This window comes from Pinus tabuliformis, chromosome 1_2 (genome assembly GCF_031772625.1).
Source record: "Pinus tabuliformis cultivar Carrire ecotype Pingquan chromosome 1_2, CPIR1, whole genome shotgun sequence".
Taxonomy (NCBI): Eukaryota; Viridiplantae; Streptophyta; class Pinopsida; order Pinales; family Pinaceae; genus Pinus; species Pinus tabuliformis.
The window spans coordinates 1,278,008,482-1,278,033,340 of record NC_142298.1 but is presented as its reverse complement, the minus strand read 5'-3'; the positions used below and the strand labels follow the sequence as shown (position 1 = coordinate 1,278,033,340).

General features: G+C 39.3%; 1 protein-coding gene across 5 annotated transcripts in view; it reads left to right on the top strand.

The window, feature by feature from the left end:
- Window positions 1-24,622, top strand: part of LOC149210894 (uncharacterized) — a 138,730-nt gene extending 114,108 nt beyond the window's left edge. For all 5 annotated transcript variants that reach the window (XM_089396819.1, XM_089396815.1, XM_089396817.1 and 2 more), the window contains 4 exons: window positions 23,166-23,237; window positions 23,385-23,527; window positions 23,721-23,794; window positions 24,083-24,622. In XM_089396819.1, coding sequence (XP_089252945.1) covers window positions 23,166-23,237; window positions 23,385-23,527; window positions 23,721-23,794; window positions 24,083-24,168 — 375 coding nt within the window. In that variant the 3' untranslated portion in view covers window positions 24,169-24,622. The remainder of the gene's footprint in view (window positions 1-23,165; window positions 23,238-23,384; window positions 23,528-23,720; window positions 23,795-24,082) is intronic.
- The last annotated feature ends 237 nt before the right edge of the window (window positions 24,623-24,859 follow it).

The following is a 24,859-nucleotide window of genomic DNA, read 5'->3' as shown; positions in this document are numbered from 1 at the left end:
AGTTTCTTCAAATTCGTTATGAGGTGGGAGAAATTTATGGTTAAACTTGTGTTACGAAACTGCTGAAAGCCAAGCTTTGTCTTCTGGTTTTAGCAGTGTTTTCCAAGATCAGTTTCTGGTCACAGGAAAAGGTATTTTGGAATTCTGAAGGAGGTTTCTCTTCATCAACTCTCCAGCTACAATAACCTATCTCACTTTCTTCATAAGTGTTATCAGTTGGGAGATACTAAGCTTTCTTTGAAACCCTAATTTCAGAGAACCGATTTTTCCGGTTTTACACGTGTTTTTCAAGGGCAGATTCTGGACAGCTAGAGAAGTGTTTTAAAAAACCAAGAGAGGTTTTTGTTCTAGATAGCGTGGACTACAAAAACCTCCTTCAGTTTCATAAAATATGTCATGGATGAGAAGATAAAGGCTCTATCCCACGTGCCAACTTTCAAGAATCCTAAACCTAAAAACAGGGAAACATGTTCCCTAATTTCTAGGGTTTATCATCAGCATTAAGGTGACAACGTGGGAGGCTTCATCAAATTCGACTTCATGAGGTTGCAACTGTCAAAGAATGCATTCAATGTTTAGTTAAGGTGGTTTATTCATAACAAGGAGTTGTACTCGTAATTGTGTTAGGACTCTAGGACTGCTAGTTAGCTGTCATTTGTTTTTAATAGTTTGTTTTATGATTAGAATAGGTGTCACTCATAGAAAATTCGAATTCTCTTGATGAGGAATGAGGGAATCCATATTGTAAATGCTATATATGAAGCAAGAGGTTGAATTAGCAAAAGGTTGGAGACTTTTTGGCCCAGCTGCTGCTTTATGTGAAGGAATACAATCAGTAATGCAAAGAGGTTTTCTTGAACAAAACTGACTTTAGATAGAGTTTAATCCTTTCTTGATCTATATGTTATGTTAATTATTTGCAGTAGAGCTTATTGTTAATATTCAGAATTCATAATCTAATGCTCTGACTTCCTTTAACAATAAGATGACTGTGTTTTATATTTGAACCAACAGCACTAGATTACATTGCTATTATAAGGAATTCACAACCATGTGCTCTGATTTCTTTTAGTAATGGAATGATTGTGTTGAGCAGTAGATCTCATTGCTATTACTCAGAATTCATAATCTTATGCTCTAACTTCCTTTAGTAATGAGATGACTGTGTTTTTTCAGAATCTTGTGAGTAAACCACCTTTGAACCATCAGCAGTAAATTTCATTACTATTACTCAAAATTCATAACCCTATGCTCTGACTTCCTTTAGTAATGGAATGACTCTTTTAACCTATGTTATTGAGTGAATTGTCTTTGTTTAAGAACCTTATTTGTCTCAGCTTTCATGTCAAGAAACCTTGCCACTAAATTTATTGACTTGTTGACTCCATAGCCCAATGGTAGCAAGCCTTCATCTTTTCAACCTACAAACACACAAAACCAAGATAGAGTTAGCCATCTATATTATCATTAATCAATATCATTAATCCTTGAGAGAGCCCTCGCAAGCTGAGGAGGCTAAGCCTTAGCTAAAAGATTGGTTTGAAATAGTTACACTGAGATAGTCTGATCAGCAGCCTATTAGTATCCTATTTTGGTGATAACATTTTGGTGCGTTTGCCGGGAGTCTGAAGATTACTCATTCCCGAAATCAAGAAGCTAAACTTCTGAAGGTAGCAGGAGCTCAGGAATCTTTTGGAGGCTGCAAAACTACCTTGGCGACTCCATTGTTGAAGAATTCGAAATTCATAGATTCATGGTGATTCCACTGGAGTTATGAAGAACTCAGATGATACCATTCTTATTTCAAGGTATGCATGCATAATTTTTTCAGGAGTTCATGGTTTCCCAAATCATTTTCCCAAGGATACATATTTTCTAAGGAATGGTCCAAAATTCAATGGAGAATATTTGAGTTTAACTTTGAAGCATATATCAGATTTGTGTGATTTTACCAAGCTTCTTAGAGTCAAACATGAGGATGTTTGCATTATGTTGTTCTATGATTCATTTCAAGGGAAATGTAAACAGTGGATTGAAAGCTTTCCTGCCAAATATATTAAGTCTTTTGCAGACTTTTGGCTTATGTTTTTGGAGGAACGGATAGACAAAACAGATTTGGTGGCAAACTCTCCTTCAATTCAAGGTTTCAAACAATGGAATGATGATCATATTAATGAAGAAATAGATGAAAATTTTTCTTTGTCCTTGTCTTCTTATCTAAAATCATTTGAGTGCAAGACAGAAGATAAGATGAAATTTTTGGATGAAGTTGCTAAGAACATTGAGAAAGACGTTGAAGGTTTACAAGGTCAAATTCAATCATATAGTCTTCATGATCATGATCATACTTTTCAAAAGCTTTCTATGGCAGAATATAAAGAGAGGGTGTTACTTCCTTTCTCTTTTGAGATTGAGGAATAATACATTATTTTTGAAAATCAATTTGAGGAGCAGTTTGAGAGCACGCAGCTGAAGCCTTATGCAGATCATCAAAGTATTGGTGAGTTTTCCAAAGCTGCAGAATATCACAAGAAACATCAAACTCACCATGTGTTTTTTGACCCTATAGCTGACTACATGGAAAAGATTTACTGTTCAGGCTTCCAGTTATATTTTTATCTCGAAGAACAGTTATACCTCATGTTGCCTTGGTTATTTCAGTATCTGGTTTATTTTTGCTTCAAGCACAGTCAAGAGATTCAAGTGTTAGATCAAATCGATGACTGGATTCATTGGAAGTTTCATGTTCCTTGAGCTACAAGTGGAGATTGCAGCTGATAGGGTAGGTAGGAATGTGCAAATAAGCTCAGGGTAGGTTGATTGAGCATCTGTTTCAGTAGGTGCAATTTGAATTCTTCTTACAGAAATCATTAAAGGCTTGAGGAGCAGATTGGGCAGAAGTTCAGAGTTTTATTCTAGAGGATGGATAGCGGCAATGGAGCTACAGGTTCTTAGTGTACCACAAGGGCACACTATCCCTAGTGGAGCCACTGTTATCACCCTAAAATTTTTGTTTCTAAACTTTGGAAAGTTTGCCTTGTTTCTAGTCATAGTCTTATAATAGGTTTTGAGTCATCTCATCTCAATAGTGTCATTCTCTTTTCCAAATAAAGTTTGACAACCTCATTCCATGTCCTAGAAGCCTCACCATGTGTTTAGAAGTCATATCTCACATCATTTTGAAGAAATTTTGAAATTAGCTACGAATCCACGTTTTCGTAGTGCAGACAGTGTAAAAAGCCTGTTTTGCGCTATGAAATCACTGAACTAGGAGTTTTCGTAGCGCACTACGAAACCCCTGAAAAACCCTGTTTCAACATAAAAGACTCTGTTTTCTGCTTTTACTAGTCAACTTCCAGAAGGGTTCCTGAGCAGCTGAGAACTCAATTTTGAAAACTGAAAGAGGATTTTCTTCCTAACATACTGAACTACAAAAACCTCTTTCAGTTTCTTCAAATTCGTTATGAGGTGGGAGAAATTTATGGTTAAACTTGCGCTACGAAACTGCTGAAAGCCAAGCTTTGTCTTCTGGTTTTAGCAGTCTTTTTCAAGATCAGTTTCTGGTCACAGGAAAAGGTATTTTGGAATTCTGAAGGAGGTTTCTCTTCATCAACTCTCTAGCTACAATAACCTATCTCACTTTCTTCATAAGTGTTATCAGTTGGGAGATACTAAGCTTTCTTTGAAACCCTAATTTCAGAGAACAGATTTTTCCTGTTTTACACGTGTTTTTCAAGGACAGATTCTGGACAGCTGGAGAAGTGTTTTAAAAAACCAAGAGAGGTTTTTGTTCTAGACAGCATGGACTACAAAAACCTCCTTTAGTTTTGTAAAATATGTCATGGATGAGAAGATAAAGGCTTTGTCCCATGTGCCAACTTCCAAGGATCCTAAACCTAAAAACAGGGAAACATGTTCCCTAATTTATAGGGTTTATCATCAGCATTAAGGTGACAATGTGGGAGGCTTCATCAAATTCGACCTCATGAGGTTGCAGCTGTCAAAGAATGCATTCAATGTTTAGTTAAGGTGGTTTAGTCATAACAAGGAGTTGTACTCCTAATTGTATTAGGACTCTAGGACTGCTAGTTCGCTGTCATTTGTATTTAATAGTTTGTTTTATGGTTAGAATAGGTGTCACTCATAGCAAATTCGAATTCTCTTGATGAGGGATGAGGGAATCCATATTGTAAATGCTATATATGAAGCAAGAGGTTGAATTAGCAAAAGGTTGGAGACTTTTTGGCCCAGCTGCTGCTTTATGTGAAGGAATACAATTAGTAATGTAGAGAGGTTTTCTTGAACAAAACTGACTTTAGATAGAGTTTAATCCTTTCTTGATCTATATGTTATTTTAATTACTTGCAGTAGATCTTATTGTTAATATTCAGAATTCATAATCTAATGCTCTAACTTCCTTTAACAATAAGATCACTGTGTTTTATATTTGAACCACCAGCGCTAGATTACATTGCTATTATTCAGAATTCACAACCATGTGCTCTGATTTCTTTTAGTAATGGAATGATTATGTTGAGTAGTAGATCTCATTGCTATTACTCAGAATTCATAATCTTATGCTCTGAATTCCTTTAGTAATGAGATGACTGTGTTTTTTCAGAATCTTGTGAGTAAACCACCTTTGAACCATCAGCAGTAGATTTCATTACTATTACTCAGAATTCATAACCCTATACTCTGACTTCCTTTAGTAATGGAATGACTCTTTTGACCTATGTTATTGAGTGAATTGTCTTTGTTTAAGAACCTTATTTGTCTCAGCTTTCATGTCAAGAAACCTTACCACTAAATTTATTGACTTGTTGACTCCATAGCCCAATGGTAGCAAGCCTTCATCTTTTCAACCTACAAACACACAAAACCAAGATAGAGTTAGCCACCTATATTATCATTAATCAATATCATTAACCCTTGAGAGATCCCTCTCAGGCTGAGGAGGCTAAGCCTTAGCTAAAAGATTGGTTTGAAATAGTTACACTGAGATAGTCTGATCAGCAGCCTATCAGGGTCCTATTTTGGTGATAACAACGCATATGCCTCTTCTCCTCTTCAGCGATTTCTAGCATTCTTCTCAATTCAATGTTCTCCATTCAAAGAGACAAATTCATCTCCTCTAGCTCTTGGAGACTCTTCTTGCCCATTATTGCAACTTGGTCAAGCCTTGCTCTGATACCAATTTGATCTAAAATTAGAGGAGAGGTTCTCCTTCCTAAAAATGATCGTTCTCTTGATGCTTTGCAAGGAAAAATGGGTCTTATGACAAAACATGTTTTCAAAGGCCTCTTCAAGTTATGAGTTAGTTTTTCATGTAAACTTAAAACATAAGAAACATCTCATCAATTAACACATACAGGCATTCATGAAGAGCAACAACAATGAATTTGGTGACAGAGTTCACCCCTCCTGTGCTACATTTCTAGGTCTGCCAACATAGCTAGACTGCTCCATATATTTAGTGGAAAATAGTACATAACGTTTGCTGATAAAACAAGGGGCTAGTTTCCACTTCAAGGAAATGTTCTCCTGAAAAGAAATTTCACTATAAATATCATGACAACCTACAGTTAGTCATGAAACCATCAGCAAATAAAGGTTTCTCCTACAAGGACCCAGTACTCCATTTGAAAATGAGCATACATGAGCATACAAGTACTGCAATTCCACATTGAAATACAAAAGAAAGCTTTCCTCAACAAGACATAGTGAGAAAAGAATAAATGCGCTGAACCCTGCAAGTAACAGTTGTTGTAGTAAACATCTGAAGGTAGGAAAACCCCTGCAAGGCCTTCTTCATGCTCAAACTGTTCATTTTGGGTAGCATCGGATGTGCTCTAGCCTTGAAAATTGGTGGAGAGGCTAAGGCACATGAGATCTCCAAGAGCCAAAAATCATTTGGAGAAATTCCACCCAGATGAGGAGTTATTAGAATAATTAATATTTTTAACGAGTTCCTAAGTCTAAACTTAGGAAAATAAAAATATTAATGTGTATTAATAAAATATGGGTGAGAAAGTTCTAAGTGACGAGGATCAAGCCAGTTCTAATCTCAGTCGTTGATTAGGGACTTAATCTCAACCGTTGATTCGTCAACAGGAAAAGTATAAGAGGAGGCTTGAGGGTCAGTTGGAGATACACCAAGTGATCAAAGAATTCGATTTTCTGGGGCAAGGTTTGCTGAGGAAATCAAGTTAGTGATCACAGTTGCAGCGAGGGGCAGTTCAACAAGGGATTTTCATTCGAGGTTGAAGAATACATAAAAGAGAGGTTGCGTAGTGCCGGGAGAGACAGTGCAGGCCCTAGAAGGGTTGACGCAGAGGTCGAGTAGGGGACACAGAGGACACAAAAGGGTGACGCAGAGGCCGTAGAGGCTGACGTTGGGCCTCACAGGCAACGCTGGGGAGATTTTATGGGGCATACTTAGAGCAGATCAACAGATCCTGAGCCGTGAGAGGGTGACGCGGCTCTTGGAGGAGTGATGTAGTTCCAGAGTAGTGCTTGGAGCAGCTTTCACTGTCCAGCATAAGGAACAATTGGAGTCGCTGTGGGGTTTGATCATCCTGTTGTTGATTTGTCGGAATATCTGTCTCTGGATAAAGGTACTACTACCCAAGATATTCTCTGTTGGGTGAGCCATTTCTGACACCCTAGTTGTATTCACGAATCTACTTAATAATACAAACCCTCTATATGTTGCACCGATTTTCCCGAATTGGGTTTTTCCGGGGACGATTGTCCAAAATAACAGTGTCCCTTGTGTTATTGTCTCAGTTTATTTTAGTGCATGATTTGTATATTTGTGAAGGATGCAATAGTGTTTACTTCGATGTTTATGCAATTAAATAACTTGTTAATGTAAAGAACAAGTAGGAGATTGTAAACGAGTAATTGCAGTAGGGGTTTCTAATGTATTAGATTCAGGAATTTTCACACAAACACCTTCAAGAACTGCTCCAAAAAACTAATTGATCCATACACCCATGGACTTGAACCTGCAAAAAGTCTCTTCAGATGTGCTCTAATCAGCAAATAGAGGTCACCATTGGATCCAGAATGTCCAAAAACCCCTAGATAGACTCTTCTTGAGCTCCAAAAGGCCAAAAAATCTTCAAGTTATGGCTCCCACAAGTTCTCTCCTTAGTTAATCTGTTATCTGTCCTACAAGTTAGACTAATAGTCTAACTCTCCTGCTGCGGAGGAGACAAATTCGTTTGCCGAAGGTGCATTTTGTTGGATAATTAAATTGTCCAATAACCCTTAAGTGCGGAAACTATGGCCACATGGGCCATGCGCCTAGGGGTCGAGGCTAACAACCCACCCCTGCCGGCCTAGCCTCTTAAACGTCGGGTCGGTAGTCATTTGGCGCCCATAGGACTGAGGGTCGGTCTAATGACCTACCCTTTCTGTCAGAGCCCCACGCACTGATCCACCTTGGTCATGTTGGAGGCCATATGGCCTAGGGCTGGTCCCCTTACGGAGCTCCCTCCACTGAGTGCCTTCGCCACAGTCCTGTGCAAGCTTATGCGACCGAAGCCTAGGGTTATCCCAAGCCCCTTCTCTGCCTGAGCTCATACTCTGCTCTCACCGGTGGTCATGTGTGTAAGACCTGGGACGAGGGACCGGGCTAAGGTCCCGAGCTCCCCTCCTTTTGCGCCCGGTTGTATGGTGGTGCGGTGACCGAGGCTAACAACCTATCCCCTCCAAAATTGTGCCAAGTTAAAATTTAAAAGGTGTTGTGGCCATATTGTGTTAAGTAACACCGTGTAGGAGAATTGGATGAGCGCTTGACTGTTGAACTGCAGGTTGAGGGCTCGAGTCCTGCCCAGGCCATTTGAACCCTTAACAAATTTTGGCCTGCCATGGGGTGCCACGTGGTGGCCTCTAGTTGGGCGACGTGGCACACCCTAATTGGTCCACCACGAAAAACACGACATAATCAAAACACAAGCAATTCGACCAATATGAGGTTGCCACTTGGCATAACCTCGTTGGTCCGTACCTGCATAGTCACCCTAGATGATGTCAGCAGTATGGTAGCCCAATCAACTGCCTAGTCAACAAACTTGCTCATTTTTTAGTTATTGGGCCAAACGATCAGAATGCAATAACTTGAGCATACGATGTCGGATTGAGGTGAAACGAACATTGTTGGATTCAGAACGACGAACACTTCGACTTGATGCACATTTCGAAACATTCTCGACACATTCATTTTAGAGCTAAACTATGATCATCGGATCACATGTGGGGGTCAATATCCTCCCAAAGCATGATGCCATCTCCTCTTTGAGAAATAAATGCCACAACAGGGTGTGGAATGAGCCTAGGAGATGCCCCATCATTATAATCAACTCCAAATCTTGAGGGGAAGCCTCAAGAAGTGCCATAAAGTTTGTTGATTTTTTTGTAGCTTGAGAGGTACTCCAAGCCCTAGTGTTTGGGGATTGGAGGGCAAAGCACCACAAGTAGGCTTGTGGTCTTGGAACCCAAGCTTGGGGTTTTGCACCCATCGGGACTTGGGCCAAAACCATAAGCACATTTCAACATGTGATGGATGAGGGTGATAGCTCTCGGCGAGACGAATCTAACGCAATGAGAATCATTCGATTCTGAGTTGTAGAAATGGAGATATGAATTTTTGGAGTTATGATTGGGTTTTGCACATGAGGTGTGAAGGTCAGCCTAAGGTTATTTAGGCTTGTGACAATTGTTCAAGCTCTATTGTGACGTTGGAAGAAGCCCTCCTTTATGTGTATATATAGGAGGTGTTATGGAGCTCTTTTGCTAATCCATTTGTGCAACACTTAACTCACAAAGAACTCGTTGGAGAGGGAAACACATTTTTTGGAGGCCGCAATAAGAAGAGGACAGACAGCGAGGGTACAAGGTTGTTTCAGTGTTGTTGGAGGGTGACCAAGCTCATGAAAAGAGAGCCAAGATGTTGTTCTTGAAGGCCGAGGTCATTGGAGACTATTTTGTGGTGAAAGGAGGGTGGTCTGACCCTTGTGGAGCATGCCGCAAGCTTGGAGGAGCCTGTTGTAGGTAGCCGCAATCAATTGAAGGGAGGTCGAAGGGTTGGTGAGGGCTAGAACAACCCAGAATCACTGCCAAGGGTCATATCCCCTCATGGAAGGGCAACAACACTTCTTTAGTGCAATTCTGGGCAGAATTTGAAGGCCGACAGGGGTTGAGTTTTGTGCCCTAACTAGGCCTAAGTTGCAGCAGTGGAGCTATAGTAAAACAATCAACAAGGTATGTGTTTTTGGTGAATGTTTGTAGATGTTGGATCTTAGTTTAGGATCATATTTGGATCAGTCTACATTGCAAGTTGTTGTGAACCATTTGTTGGAGTTGCCTTGGGCATGAAGGAACTCCAGCTAGGAGCAGATCCCGCTATGGAGAGATGTAGGTGTCCTAGTGTGGATAGAGTTGTTGTAGCCTGTGTAAGCCAAGGAGGTAGGGTTTACGTGGCATGTTAGAATCCCTAGCCAATGAATAGTTTCACAGTGAAGTTTGGAGCCTAGAGTTGTGCAATAGCTCCTCTATTACAGAGCAAAGGGAAAATGTGGAGAAGTCTGTTAGCAGCCATGTGGAGGGGTTTCCTGGGTGTTGGATGCCCTAACTAGGTGTAGATGATATAGCATGGACTTGGTCACTCGTGGACTATTGGAGGGCAACTTGAGAGTGGACCAATTGTGGACGTGATTGGGCACTTATGGTCTGTTGGAGGAAACCCTGATAGTGTCCAAGTTGGAGCCCGGTGAGAAACACCTTGATGGACAAAGGTAGTTTTGAGAGAGACAGTTGTTGAACTCAAGGGTCTGATCAACCAGGAGCAATTTGTGGAGCCCGAGACTTGTGGAGGACTTCTACAACAAATGATGAGCAATCCTCCTAGCTCGTGTTCATTGTGGGAGATGGACATCTTGCAATGATAGGTGGGAGCTCTTCGTGCCCCTATGTTGGTCTTCATCAGAGCAGCACAAGAAGACCATAGTTGGCTGAAGTCCCTGAGTAGCTGAGGAGCAACAATGGGCAGTTGAGAGTTGTTCACAAGTGGAGCTGTGAACAACTCGACAGGAGTCTCAATGTGTTAATCCATTGATGGACGAATGATATACTAGTGAGTAGATTAGATAGCCGAGATTCAGTGGCCAGATAAACTTGGAGCATTGATAGAGGCAGGAGTTGTAGATCGGGAGTCGAAGGACCAGGCAGGCACAGGGTATGACCGAGGGGAGCTGAGAGAGTAGACTTCATCAGCCAGATGTTCAGGGTATCTTGTTGAGGGAAGATTGGTTGTCGATGTACTTACTCCAAGCCCCAATTTTGTTTCTTGTACTAGTGTATGTATGAGGGCCATTATCCCTTGTACGGGTGCCCTAGACTGTTGTATTATATCAGTTGGATTAATATAACGAAGTTGGGTTAAAAATTGTAAAAATTTGTCTATGTTTTGCGCATATGTGATTTAATGTTGTTTATATTTCGCCATGCAAAGTAGTTTTGTTGAGATTCTTGGTTTGGTAGCATCAGAGATTTTAATATTCTATCCTAGACCCAATATCGTGGAAATTCAACATGGTATGAGAGCGTGTCTGAGCTACTTTGAGGGATAGTGAATTAGAGTGTGCACAATGAAGCAACTCAGAGGGAGTTATGGGTGTCTAGATCATAGAGAAGAGGGTTCAGCTACAGACATGGAGATGTGGTCTTGATTGGCTTGGCAACGAGATCAGATGGGAATTCTGGTGGATTGGTGGTGAGCCTGGTGAACAACAGTTTGTTGTAGGGAAGATTTTTGGTCATCGACATTCATTGACTTGTCATGGATGGTTGGGACAGCTCGAGGGTTTCTTTGGCTTGGACGATATCAGGTTGATTGAGATAGCTTCGTGTGATGGACTATAGATTGGCAAGCTAGAGCCTTCATCGGATCGTGATGTTTCATATCCAATATTTGTGGGATTTTTACCCTAGTCTTGGAAGTACCTCCCTCGCTAAGAGGGAGTGTTGATTTTTGTGTTGATTGGGAGGTACTCCAAGCCCTAGTGTTTGGGGATTGGAGGGCAAAGCACCACAAGTAGGCTTGTGGGCTTGGAACCCAAGCTTGGGGTTTTGCACCCATCAGGAATTGGGCCAAAACCATAAGCACATTTCGACATGTGATGGATGAGGATGATACCTCTTGGCAAGATGAATCTAACACAATGAGAATCATATGATTCCGAGTTGTGGAAATGGGGATATGAATTTTTGAAGTTATGATTGGGTTTTGCACATGAGGTGTCAAGGTCGGCCTAAGGTTATTTAGGCTTGTGACAATTGTTCAAGCCCTATTGTGACGTTGGAAGAAGCCCTCATTTATGTGTATATATAGGAGGTGTTGTGGAGCTCTTTTGGTAATCCATTTGTGCAACACTTACCTCACAAAGAACTTGTTGGAGAGGGAAACAGATTTGTTGGAGGCCATAGCAAGAAGAGGACAAACAACGAGGGTACGAGGTTGTTTTAGGGTTGCTAGAGGGTGACCGAGCTCATGAAAAGAGAGCCGAGCTACTATTCTTGAAGGCCGAGGTCATTGGGGACTATTTTGTGGTGAAAGGTTGGTGGTCTGACCCTTGTGGAGCATGTCGCAAGCTTGGAGGAGCCTGTTGTAGGTAGCCGTAGTCAATTGAAGGGAGGCTAAAGGGTTGGTGAAGGTTGGAACAACCCAGAATCACTACAAGGGTCATATCTCCTCAGGGAAGGGCAGACACACTTCTTTAGTGCAATTCTGGGCAGAATTTGAAGGCTAGTAGGGGCTGAGTTTTGTGCCCTAACCAGGCCTAAGTTGCAGCAGGGGAGCTACAAAAAAACAATCAACAAGGTATGTGTTTTTGGTGAATGTTTGTAGTTTTTGGATCCTAGTTTAGGATCAGATTTGGATCAGTCTGCATTGTAGATTGTTGAAAGCCATTTGTTGGAGTTTCCTTGGGCATGAAGGAACTCCAACTAGGAGCAGATCCCGCTATGGAGTGATGTAGGTGTCCTAGTTTGGACAAATTTGTTGTAGCTTGTGGAAGCCAAGGAGGTAGGGTTGACGTGGCATGTTATAAGCCCTAACCAATGGATAGTTTCACAATGAATTTTGGAGCTTAGAGTTGTGCAATAGCTCATCTATTGCAAAGCAAAGGGTAGATGTGAAGAAGTCTGTTAGAAACCATGTGGAGGGGTTCCCTAGGTGTTGGATGCCTTAACTAGGTGCAGATGCTACAACGTGGACTTGGTCACTCATGGATTATTGGAGGGCAGCGTGAGAGTGGACCAAGTGTGGACGTGATTGGGCACTTATGGTCTGTTGGAGGACAACATGATAATGTCCAAGTTGGAGCTCGATGAGCAACACCTTGATGGACAAAGGTAGTTGAGAGAGAGACAGTTGTTGAGCTCAAGGGTTTGATCAACTAGGAGCAGTTTGTGGAGCTCAAGACTTGTGGAGAAGGACTTCTATAGTAGATGATGGGCAGTCCTGCTAGCCTATGTTCATTGTGGGAGATGGACATCTTGCAGTGATAGGTGGCAACCCTCTATACCCTATGTTGGTCTTCATCGGAGAAACACAGGAAGACCATAGTGGGCTGAAGTCCCTGAGTAGCCGAGGAGTAGTAGTGGGCAGTTGAGAGTTGTTCACAAGTGGAGCTTTGAACAACTCGACACGAGTCTCCATGTGTTGATGCATTGATGGATGAACGATGTACTAGTGAGTAGATTGGATAGCCGAGGTTCAGTGGTTAGATGGACTTGGAGCATTGATAGAGGCAAGAGCTGCAGATCGGGAGCCTAAGGACCGGACAGGCACAAAGTACGATCGAAGGGTGCTGAGAGAATAGACTTCATCAGCTAGATGGTCAGAGTATCTTGTTGAGGGCAGATTGGTTGTCGATGTACTGACACCAAGCCCCAGGTTTGTATCTTGTACTAGTGGATGTATGAGGTCCATTATCCTTGGTACAAGAGCCCTAGACTGTTGTAATATATCAATTGGATTAATATAACGAAGTTGGGTTAAAAACTGTAAAAAGTTGTTTATATTCTGTGCATGTGTGATCCACTGTTGTTTATATTCTGCTATGCAAAGTAGTTCTATTGAGATTCTGGGTTTGGTAGCGTCAAAGATTTTAAGATTCTATCCTAGACCCAAGATCGTGGAAATTCAACAAAGTTCCTCCATGTCTAAAAACCATGCTCTGGGTGCCCTATGTTACCCTTGCAAGGGATATATGGGTGATGTGGCACTATCTCTCTCTAGTATTGGCACTCCAAGAATGAGTACAAGTCTTCCCTTGTCATCCTAGTGATGACCATCATAATCTGGACTTTGAAACAAATAATGCTCATCAAACAGTGTCAAGGGTAGCCTAGGCGAGTCTTGGGCTTGCTAGGTACAATATCAAGTAAATCCAACACCAAGCAAGAGGAGATCAACATTTCAACATATAGGGGTATTCTAGGGTGTCAATCATCATCTGGAACCATCAAAATGCCCAACGCTCTGCTCTGGAGGGGAAATGATGCATTTGCAAGGTCGTAATTACTCTTTGGAAGGTGCAAAACGGCCTGGGCATGTTGTGTAGTGGAGTGATGTAATGTGCCTTCAAAGGCCTCTACTACTGTGTGAAGTGCCACCTCGGAAAACCATCTCAAGATCAAGTGAAAGCCACCAACCACATTAGGGGAATTTTGAGGTCTAAAATGGGTCTCCTAAGGAAATTAAAATAATAGTGGAAATAATAAAATAAGATTAGACTACATCATCAAATTTTAGAGGGAAAAAAGAAAAAACTAAATTTTCAACTCGTATTTTCAACTTATCTCCTATGGGTTTACTCAAATTTTGAGCAGAAACACTCGTTGGAAGCAAAATTTGATTCGTCATCCAAGGAGTACCCATGTTGCAAACTTTCGATGGATCCTGCTACACGAAAAATGAGAAATACATGAAAAAAGTGATTGCAATCACGTTTTTTCATGTATTTCTCATTTTTCGTGTAGTAGGGTCCATCTAAAGTATGCAACATGGTACTCCTTGGATGAGGAAATCAAGTTTGCATCTAACGAGTATTCCTGCTCCAAATTTGAGTAAAACCTTAGGGAGATAAGTTGAAAATATGAAGTGAAAAAGTATTTTTATTATTTTATTATTTTTTAATCCTTTTACTTTTCTACTCCAAAAATGGTGAATCATCCCCCATGGTTGACATCATCATCTTGAACCCTATTGGTTCTTATAAAGTTTATTTTGGTTGTACATTTTTCTTAGGAGGCCCATTTTAGACCTCAAAATTCCCCTAATGCATTTAGGACAATGACCATTGATGCGTCTTAGTGGATCATACTTAATTGTTAAGGGCATAATAACACTTCAAATTGAGATCACCTTCAAATATGTAACTAGATCAAGTCCCAAAAAGTGTTCCCTACATGTAATAGGGATGGATAAATAGTTAACCCTATTAGGTGTTTCCAACCCCTAAGGGGAGGTGACATGTTTTAGGTTAACCCTTCAATCCAGAGGTGCTTGTGGTAATAGTGGAAAGGGAGGGGAAGGACTTTATGGTAAGGTTCCATGGTCATGGGACTAGTTGACGGAGGTCCATTGGCCTAAGTGTATAAATTTAAGGAGGGAGAAATCGTGGAGGCATACGTTACCCTTTTAATCTTCCTGCTTTTTCCACCCCACCGGTGCACCTTTTACTTACTTTCGATGATGCTTTGAATGGGAACATGGTTGAGGAGATCAAGCTTTCTTTTAATGATTTTACATTTATCTATCCCTTAATGATGAGTCAATTTATCACTCATTAACGTTGGGACATGCAAGAGTTCCTTTATTATGTGATGGAGCATCAAGTGCTCAAGGAACTGGGTGATGGCTAATGAGGGGGGTAGAGCGCATGCTAGATTTTTATGTACACACTAATTAATGTCCCAACCATCATTTGCATTTTAACTTTCTTTTTCTTTCATTGTGTCCATTTTATGCTTTAACGTTCTTTTAACTACATCAACCTCTAGGGCACAATTTTCGGACTAAACTCAAGGATGAGGATAAGAGGATGTGAATCCCACAGTCCACCAATGACCACAAGTCCAAAGAATGGAGAAGAATTCTAGGGAATGATGGAAAGTGGTAAGTATGGAATATCATGGACACACTACTTCAATCCAAGTCTCCCAAGTAGTGTCTTTCTTATAACCCTAAGGCCTCAAAGGAGGTTCCACTAGACTAGGGTCAAAAAGTAATCCCCCTGGTAAAGTGAGAGAACAAGTTAAGAAGTTTACAATCAAGAGCAGTGAATCATCCAAATCACCCCTTAATCCATGTTAGAATGCCCAAAACATTGAGTAAAAGCACATGATTGCAAGATGGTTAAAGTACCTATTGAATGATGACCCACCTTCAGTCAAGAGGAATGCTAGATGGTGAAAAGTGTCTAACCAATGCAAATGATGGAGGATCATGGCATAATATTATGTATTGAGCAATGTAGAGTTGTTGGCTTGTTGGTTGTCGAAAGAAGGATAAAACATTTCTCCTATGGGGTTACCCAAATTTTGGTGGGTAAAAGTTCCCTAGCAAGTAGCCTCGACACAAAGAAAGGTAAGGACACCGAGGGGTTGATCGTTGTGGAAGGTGAGCTTGAGGATTGGCTTTAGCCAAATCTTCAGAAGCTTGCATTTTATTTGCAAGCTCAAGCCTCATTTCTTCCCTCTAATATCTTGTCCTATTAAAATTTGATTAATTTGCAATATGGGCAATTTCTAGGGTAGATGTTAGGAAAATACCCACTTCATTCCTTGGGATTTAGGTGAGGTTGTATTTTTTTAAGCCATCGTTGATTCTGCCAAACATTTCCATTCCACATAGCTTGCAATTCAACATCATTATGTTATGATCTTCGTATGGTAGACCATACTTCGACATTGGGTTTAATGGATTTGGCATTTTGAAATCTATAAAACACTGATTAAATTTTTAAACCTATGGCACAAAACAAAAGGGGGATTTAGAATCCAAATCCACAAAAAACTTAAAGAGAGCTAAATTAAATTATCATGATTCATAGCTATGTAAGTGTTAAATAGCCCATTAAAATAGAAAAAGACGAGATATATCTAAGATGAAACATCCTATCAATAGTGCATTAAAATGCATGCCATGTGACCTCAATAACTACAACACTCTTCACCCTGGGAATATATCAATAATAATCTCCGTAAGTAACCAAAATTCTCAAGCAATAAAGTTGGGGTGCTCCTCAAAATAAGTGGTGAAAATGCAAAACAATTTTCTAACTACAAAGTTTGAAAACACCAAAACTATGTCAATTTTTATTGAAAATTCTATTATGACCACAATTTGGAAATCCTATGGCCATTTTGCATCTAATAACATTGATTGAGAAAAAATATGGGCACTTTGTCAAAAGATAATTGACCTGAAGTTAGGATGTCCTCAAAATATGCAATTAAACCAAGATCTAAGGTTTGAAACCTCCTAAATCTCCTCTTGTGTGGGACATGTAGTTCTTTAAGGTGAGATATCCTCCCCAAGCATAGATATAAGCACAATAAGGCTCAAAGATAGGTGAACATCCTCAATAATAAGCACAGTCATAAATGCAAGCAACATCTACAAGTGAATTTCCTTTTTCATTTAGGGCATAAAACTGTGAAACTTTCTCCCAAGGTGAGACACCCGATCAATCAACAAGAAAGGTTGTTTGATGTAACCTCCAAAGGTGGACATCTCCTCAAATTAGTGTTTGAATCAAATCAAACCTCTAATGATAACACATGTCATGCCTCCAAGAGAAATATCCCATCAAATAAGGCATGTAAGAGTGCAAAGTGGCCATAAATGGTGGATATTTTTCTCGAATAAAGTGTCAAGCAAATGGATCCATGAAAGAAGGCATCAAATCTATGAAGAACACATGAGAAATGCCACCAATGATCGACTAAATCTATTAAGAAAAAGAGTGGCCCCTCAATAATAAAAAAAAATAAGACCATCTCTCAACATGTGTGCAAGATACTCCTCCAAAGTTGGGACTTCAACCATAAAGCATGAGAGGTTTTGCAAGGTGATAGATCCATACAAGCATGTGCCAATAACCCATGTGGTGTGCCAACTCATGAAGAAAGGGGAACAATCTCACCATTTAGGCCACAAAGTGATGTCAAGTGTGTATATGCATCCACATATACGCCAACAAGAGTAAAAAAAGGGAACAATCCTCATGTAATGGTAGTCCACATAATTAAAGAATTCACCCATGCCAATAATATCCAACAAATCAAGGGTGTCCAAGAGAAAATAAGTCGAAATCATGCAAAACTATCCATTGAAAAGGCTAGATCCTCCTAGGGAAAAGTGCAAGTGAGGAGTGCTCTCTTGAAACCATATGCCAATGAAGTTAGGATGCTATATCAATGCAAAATAAGCCCATGAAAGTCAAGGCGTTCTTGTACCAAGGCTTCAATCATGCTTAGACCATGTAAAATCAACATAAATATTGAGTGATAGTAAAGGGAGAATGCAAAGTGCTCTATAGCCCATAATTCTATATGGTTCCAAGGTTTAGCGGCCAGGTTTACTAGACTTTGATTGGTCTTTAGTAGAGTGAATATAGATCATCCTCCTTTGCAACATCATAAGATGCAAGCAACTATTCCCTCATTGCATCGTCATTACAAAGTTTGGTGCTCACCCCTTGCGGCTTGAGACAATAATTGGTATAATTTCACTCTTGCATTGCATTTGGAGTTTTGCTAATATACCGAGGGGACGAGACCAGTATCCATACCTGTCCTACTGATTATCAAAGTCCATTTCATTAACTCATTCTCTAGTTTGTTATTGATACTTTTATGTCGGGGTCTGATGGATTGGCTCCTTCCATTCAGACATTCCCTATAATCTGGATGCGCCCAACCACATCTTACCTTCCATAGAGGAGATGAATACAATAACTAGAGAGGATATCTATAGGTAGTTTGTATGGGTCACTTGGATAAACCCTCAAGGGGGGTTTATGTTTGAAGATGGCCTTCTATACTAAGCACTTGACAGTTATGAGAGATGGACTTATTGTTCAACCCCATTACACATTTCACCACTAGATGTGCTCTCTTTTTATATCCCTAGGCTAGTTTAGAGTTGGCTCCCATAAACCATTGATTTGAAACTAACCGTTGGAGTGACCAATCAAATAGGATTTGCTAGATATACCATCTTTAAGAGATTAAGGAGTACTTTGGCTTCCTTTGTTTGATTAACTATGAGATCTCAAGACGGCTCCACTATTGTTTCAGGGAGCTATAGACACTTAGCAACTTCTTTCGATACCCTGACAAGAGATGCCTAGCCTTATACATGAAAGAAAGCATTGTGTCTATGTTCTTTTATCCTCTAGCCACATCCACATCTTGGACTAGTTCCCACAAAATGAATTATTTCATTTTTTTATGGTGCTCTCAATTAGGAGCACTCAGTGATAGATAAATAGAGATGACCCCCAATCAGTGAGGACAAGGAGCAGTGTTTCTACCTTTGTGACAACTTGGTGACATTGCCAGACTAGACCTCACATTAATAAGCAAACCAATCACCAGATGATTTCTTCAAAACCATAATGATGGAATATTTCTTCTGGATAGTAGCATAGCACTCAATATAACACCTCTTTCAACTCTTCTTTTGGACAAACATCTATTTTTAGTTTTCTTCATTCAAACTTGAATTTTAGGAGAGATGGTTCCTATACACCAGGATAATTAGGGTATCATTACCCTGATTAGTAACATTAGATTCTATATCTATTCAACTTGCACATCTCTCTTCTGTATCGCCTCTCCATTTTGGAGTTAGCTTTCTAGGTTTTAGATCATACTTCTATTCTATTTTTACTTCTTGCTTCTTTCTTTTATATAGGAGCCACTTTAGCACTCCTACTTTGTATAGCCATCATTGTACTTGACAATCGCATTGACCTAATTCAATGGTCATTTGTCATATATTAATACATTTATCTTTTGTTATCTTCGCCATTATGAAGCCAATCTAATGAATACACCAATACAATGTTAGCTTAGGTCCCGTCCCTCTCTAAGGAGGTCATCTGCATGTAGCTATTATATATGTCATTATGCCATGAATGAGAGATCGATTTCTTTCCCTTCTCCCATTTCTTCAAGTCATATATTATATATGTCATTACGCCATCGCCGGATGAATGAGGGAGATTCAAAGCATCTATTATATTTGCCATTTTCTCTTGGCGGAGCGCCAGTTATACACTTCTCCAGATTCATGCGGGACTGATGGATGCTGGCTGGATGCTGACATTAGATTTTCCGGATTGTTGCCGCTGCTACCGATGCTTCCCTACTTAGCTTTGTCCCTGTCTCTGTCTCTATCCCTGCTTACTTATGCGGGCTCTGCACCAAGCTATTGATAGCCCGGAAGTGCTAGGGCAGGAAGTCATACAACATGTATCATCAACCATCCAATGATTAGAGGGGCTCTACAACCAAGTCTACTAGCATGAAAGGAAAACAATCACAGAGACAACCAGAGCATCGACATCATCAAGCCATACATGACTACATCACCATCAAATCAATTTCAATCACAACCCTTAAGCCATCCAAAGGTCCATCCACCTATAAACCTAATATCTCATCAAATGCAGTCACAATCCTTAGGCCATCAATAGTTTCATCAACCTATAAACCTACCTTTGTGATGAAAATCAAAAGAGTAGTGAAAAAAATTCACTAGTGCAAGCCTCATGCAATATAAGGGTAACATGTGGCATGTTAAAGATTGCACATATCCATGATTATCTAAGCATATGTGATGAATCTTTTGGCTATGTGCAACCCTAATTTGAGTTCATATTTGTTTTTTCATTGGTAAAGAGATGGTTATTTGTTGTAGTGACAATTGGTGTGTTCCTTTGGAAAATTTGACAAGCAAATGAAACTTCTCTAGTTTTGCAAGCATGGTGCTTGTGCGAAAATTAGGTATGTTGATGAGACACTTCCAAGCCATGTAAAAGGAGAAGGGAAAAGGCCATGTGATGTGGCAATATATAAGAATCCACTACAAGTCTTTGTGAAAAGCTGAATGTAGGAGTTGCTTTTTATTTTTGCTTGGTGTGTCTGAGTTGATAATTTTCTTGGTGTGTTCAAGCTAAAATCGTGCTTGGTGTGTCCCCATCGAACAAAGGATGTCATGGAATGTTCAAATCGAAAACCGGATGGCCTCAATTATGGTGTGTCTAGTCTATAAGGTTTTGTCTTTATGATGAATAGGTGAGTTTAACTTAAATAGGACATATGGATGTGCATCCTTATGCTTGGGTGCATAAGTGGAACACGTCATTCAATCTTGCTTGAGCATGAGTGCAATTAATGCATGTCCTCATAGTATAGTTGAGGAGTCATTGAAGTGAGCACCTATTGTATTAATTGTTAGTTTTTCCTAACGGGGGATGTTGTTCACCCATATTAGGAGTTGTTAACTTGGAGTGGGTCACGTGTTGGCTAAATGTATTGTGAGTGGACCATATGTTGGTTGTGGACTCTCACTGATGTTATTGGACCAAAATCTTGTATACAATTTGCTCTGTGTCAAAATGAGGTAACTCAAGGGACAAATGTGAACCAAGAATGAGTGCATTGGTTGCATTGGTGAGCTCTTGGAAATTGCTAATAGAGTTCATCATGGAGTTGAATGAACCATCTAGTGAAGGACTTCCTACTAGACCAATAGTTGTAGTGGTTAGATACCCATGTATTTCAATGGATGGTTATTCCTTTATATGGACTTTTACAGATTGGTGATGTCTAGAAGAAGGAAGCCCTTGGTCAACTATAAAATAGACTTTGTTGATAATGGACATTTTTAAAGTTGAAGCTTATTGTAGCTTTGGAAGGTTTTCTACATAGATTTGGTGTCTTAGCATGTGGAAGATGATTTATTTCCTCTTTAGGTTCTTGCTTGGTGGAGTAAGTGATTTATGTCTTGTTTCCCAAGTCTAACTTAGAAAAAGTACAATAATTAAAGTAAATTAGTTATTGTGGACTGCTAAGTCTTGTTTCCCAAGTCTAACTTAGAAGAAGTACAATAATTAAAGTAAATTAGTTATTGTGGAGTCATTTTCTAAGAAAAAATGCTTTAATTACTTAAGTGACTTAGAAATGATCTCAAATGTTGATCTCATAGATCTTCTAGAAAAGAGATTAGGGTTAGGGATTTGGACTCAATAATAGAGTTCAGGCTTCTGTGATCCATATCAATTTAGAGAGAGATTTTTCGGCGAAAATCACATGGAAAATCATTTGACAAAATGATTTTCCATGTGATTTTCGCCGAAAAATCTCTCTCTAAATAGATTTGGACTCAATGAAGATTATAAAAAGAAGCTTAAGGAAAAGGTGAAGACACAAGAGAGTGATTTTATCTAGTATGAGTGGCTCTGTAGACTAAAGCGCAGAGGAGGAAGAATACAAGAGGATTCAAGTGTGTATCTAGGAGGCCGAATTGTTGGAGATTGTTGGGTCGATTTGTTGAAGAGAGAGGGAGGTCAATTTGATTGGAGAAGTCGATTTTCCAAGGTCAAATTTCTTGAGGTGTAGTGGTAGCTCAAAGGGAAGGTGCAGGTTTGATTTGCTTGTAAATTGTCAGGTCAAAATTCTCTACGCTGAGATCCTTCAAAGGCCGAATTCATCCAATGGGGGTTGAGCTACCAATAAATGTATTTTTCCTTGTAATTCTCTGTGGGCCAAAATTCCTGATTTTCCAGATTAATGAATGATGGAGAATTGTTGTGGGTATTTATCTGTTGCAATGTGTGATTGATCTCTCCTAATTTTTATTTTCCGCTACATATATTTCTAGAGGTTAAAATACCAATGATTTTATTTTTCGGTAATTCAGAATTTATTTGGTTAATTAAATAAATTGTTGGGAATAAATTATTGCCGTGATAAAATAAATCTGGGCTGTTATTAGGTGATTTAACATTTAATATTTGGAGGAGCTTGTGTTGTAGAGGTTTAGATGATGATGAAGGCCTAGACTGACAAAGATTAAGACAAGTGCTCATTAGAGGGAGAGGGGGGGGGGGGGGTTGTTGTAATTATTAACTCCTCTTTGTCGTGTGTGCTAATATTTAGTCACATAAGTTTGTTATTGTATTAGCAAGTAGAGAGTGTTTCTATGCGAGTAGTCTTTTTGAGTGGGTTTAGAAGGTTTTTCAATGAGAGCTAGATTAGCTGCTAAATTGGTGTGTGGCTGAGATATTCTGTCAACTAGTTATGATTGTGATAAAAAAGTATGTCTATCTTAAGACAAAGCTTGATTTATAAATATATAATGTTGTTTGATGTAAGATATCACTCAACACAGCTTTGGTGCGTTGGAACATTGTCTACCCTCCCGTTTCTCTACATATCTGACATTTCAGTGCACTTTATTCTTTAGTTACATGGGAAAATATCTTTTCTGGAACAATTATCTTTGACTTTCAATCCTAAAACACATCTTTCTGGATTGTTCATCTCTGATTTATTGCAAATATAGGAAAGGTTGTCCTGTATGAAAGAGGAATAGAATGCTTATTACTTCTTTGTGGCAACATCCATGGATGAAAAAATAGAAAAGAAATACGTAACTGACATAAGGGTTTATTATATTATTCCAAATTGGTCAACACAGCTTTTATGTTTAGATTGTACGTACTATGAATGTTGGCATATGTTGTCCATTATAAAAAAATTATTAACCTGAGATTTATATTTAAACTACAAGGAGGGCTGATTGATGCTAAAGTTTGTAGCCCTTTTCAATTGTCTCAAAAAATCTGGCGATTTATTGTTCTGATTGCATTCCAGCCAATTTCTATTAGCAAGAAAACTAGAGTAATTAACAGCTAAGATTATGTGATTTAGGTCATTATGTAGGTGTAAACGCACATTCCTACCTGATCTAGAACTTGTTTTCTGTCCAGTCATCAACTGATTAGTTGATAATATCTGTGATAATAATCAACTTGTGTCTGGAAACCTCATGTTTACATTTCACTTGCATGCAGAGTTTTATGATTGCAATGCTTGCAATAGTAATAGCAACATTTTCTACAGGCGTTGATTCAAAATCTTTCCAAGTAAGCTATACCACATTTTCTGGCTTCTTGCACTAAACTTGATGCTTTATGCATTTATATTTCAGTCCATAGCATTAGAATAATGTGATGGGTAGGCAAACAGCAATAAGTCTCTTCATTCATACTAAAATTTTACATAGTCTGCAGTTTCAGCAAGATGAAGTCGAGGAAGTCGAGGAAGGGGATGATGTTCCATATAGCTATGGATTTTTCCATTTTATTTTCTCCATGGGAGCCATGTACTTCGGTATGTTATTTATCGGTTGGAACTTGCACCAAACGATGCAAAGGTGAGTGTCTGCACATTAGCTGCATGCTTATTTGGAAACAGTTAGATCTTTTCTTCTCCAAAAAGAAAGGATTATGATCAGAATATATGTTGACTGTCCGTTTCTTCTTTTCTTTAACCTATATATTTGCAAGTGCTCAAGAAAACAATCAGCATATTGTATATTCTCATGACTACTATTGTTCTGCTCTCAGGTGGAGCCTAGATGTTGGCTGGATTAGTACCTGGGTGAAGATTGTGAACGAATGGCTTGCTGCAGGGCTATTCAGTAAAGCTTCTGATTACCCTTTACCCTCCTATATGTTTGCACAAATGAGAGCAATCTTTCATTTTCAAGTAATAGAATTTACATAGGGATGCGTTTTTTTTGTCACAGTTGAAGGTAGAGACTAGCCCCTTTGTTTAGATTAGAGGTGCTTTTGATGGTTACGAGACCCCTAAATTAAAGTGGCCAAGAGTTGAACTCATCTTTCATGCTATTACACATTACATCTTAACTGATAGTGAGCGTTTATCCCACAAAACTGTTCTTACTGTTATGTGGCTTCTTGTGCAGTTTGGACATTGGTTGCTCCAGTTGTATGGAAGAAAATAACTAGCAGTGTATCGACATCAAACTCGACATCGAACACCCCAGTCTGATTGGCTGATATTCAATTCATTGGTTATGGCTTAGGATGCATTTTGAAAGTCTATATATATTTCTTCAATATTTATTATTTCCTTGTACCATATGAGGCCCTGTTAAGGTTGTCATCTAACAGAGAGCATCTATCGCCGGCTTTCAAAGACAATTTCATTTGTATATACTCAGGGTTTGAAAAATCGGCGTAGTCCATGCGTGAATTTAGTCACTTTGAAAACTGCAGTCATAGCAAATGTCAATATGCAATTGATAATGACCCTATTGGGCTATTCATTAGTACCTTAGGAGCTGCATTTGGTGGCAACAGAAAACTTATGCTTTCTGAATAAACGCTTTTTCTTATCAAAGTAAAAGGACTGTCAAATCTTTTCCACCAGGAGGATGCTTTCATATCACGGTAAAGGAGAAGAGAATAAACAAAGTTATCAGATAGAATTTTTTAGTGTTTGCCATGGGATTTCGACATACGTTTGAAGAAAAACTGTTTGCACAAATTGAAATTTTATTTTTTTTCTTGATCAAAATGAAACTGAATGCATTACATCATCTAATATTCTGCTTAAAAACCGGAGTACTCATTTTTTCCAATGAATGTTCCGTTGTCATGAACCAGAGATAATCACAAAACAACGAAGCAGTTACTAGAAAAGACCTTGCCCTTCTCTAGCTATTCTTCCTCTAGCAAAC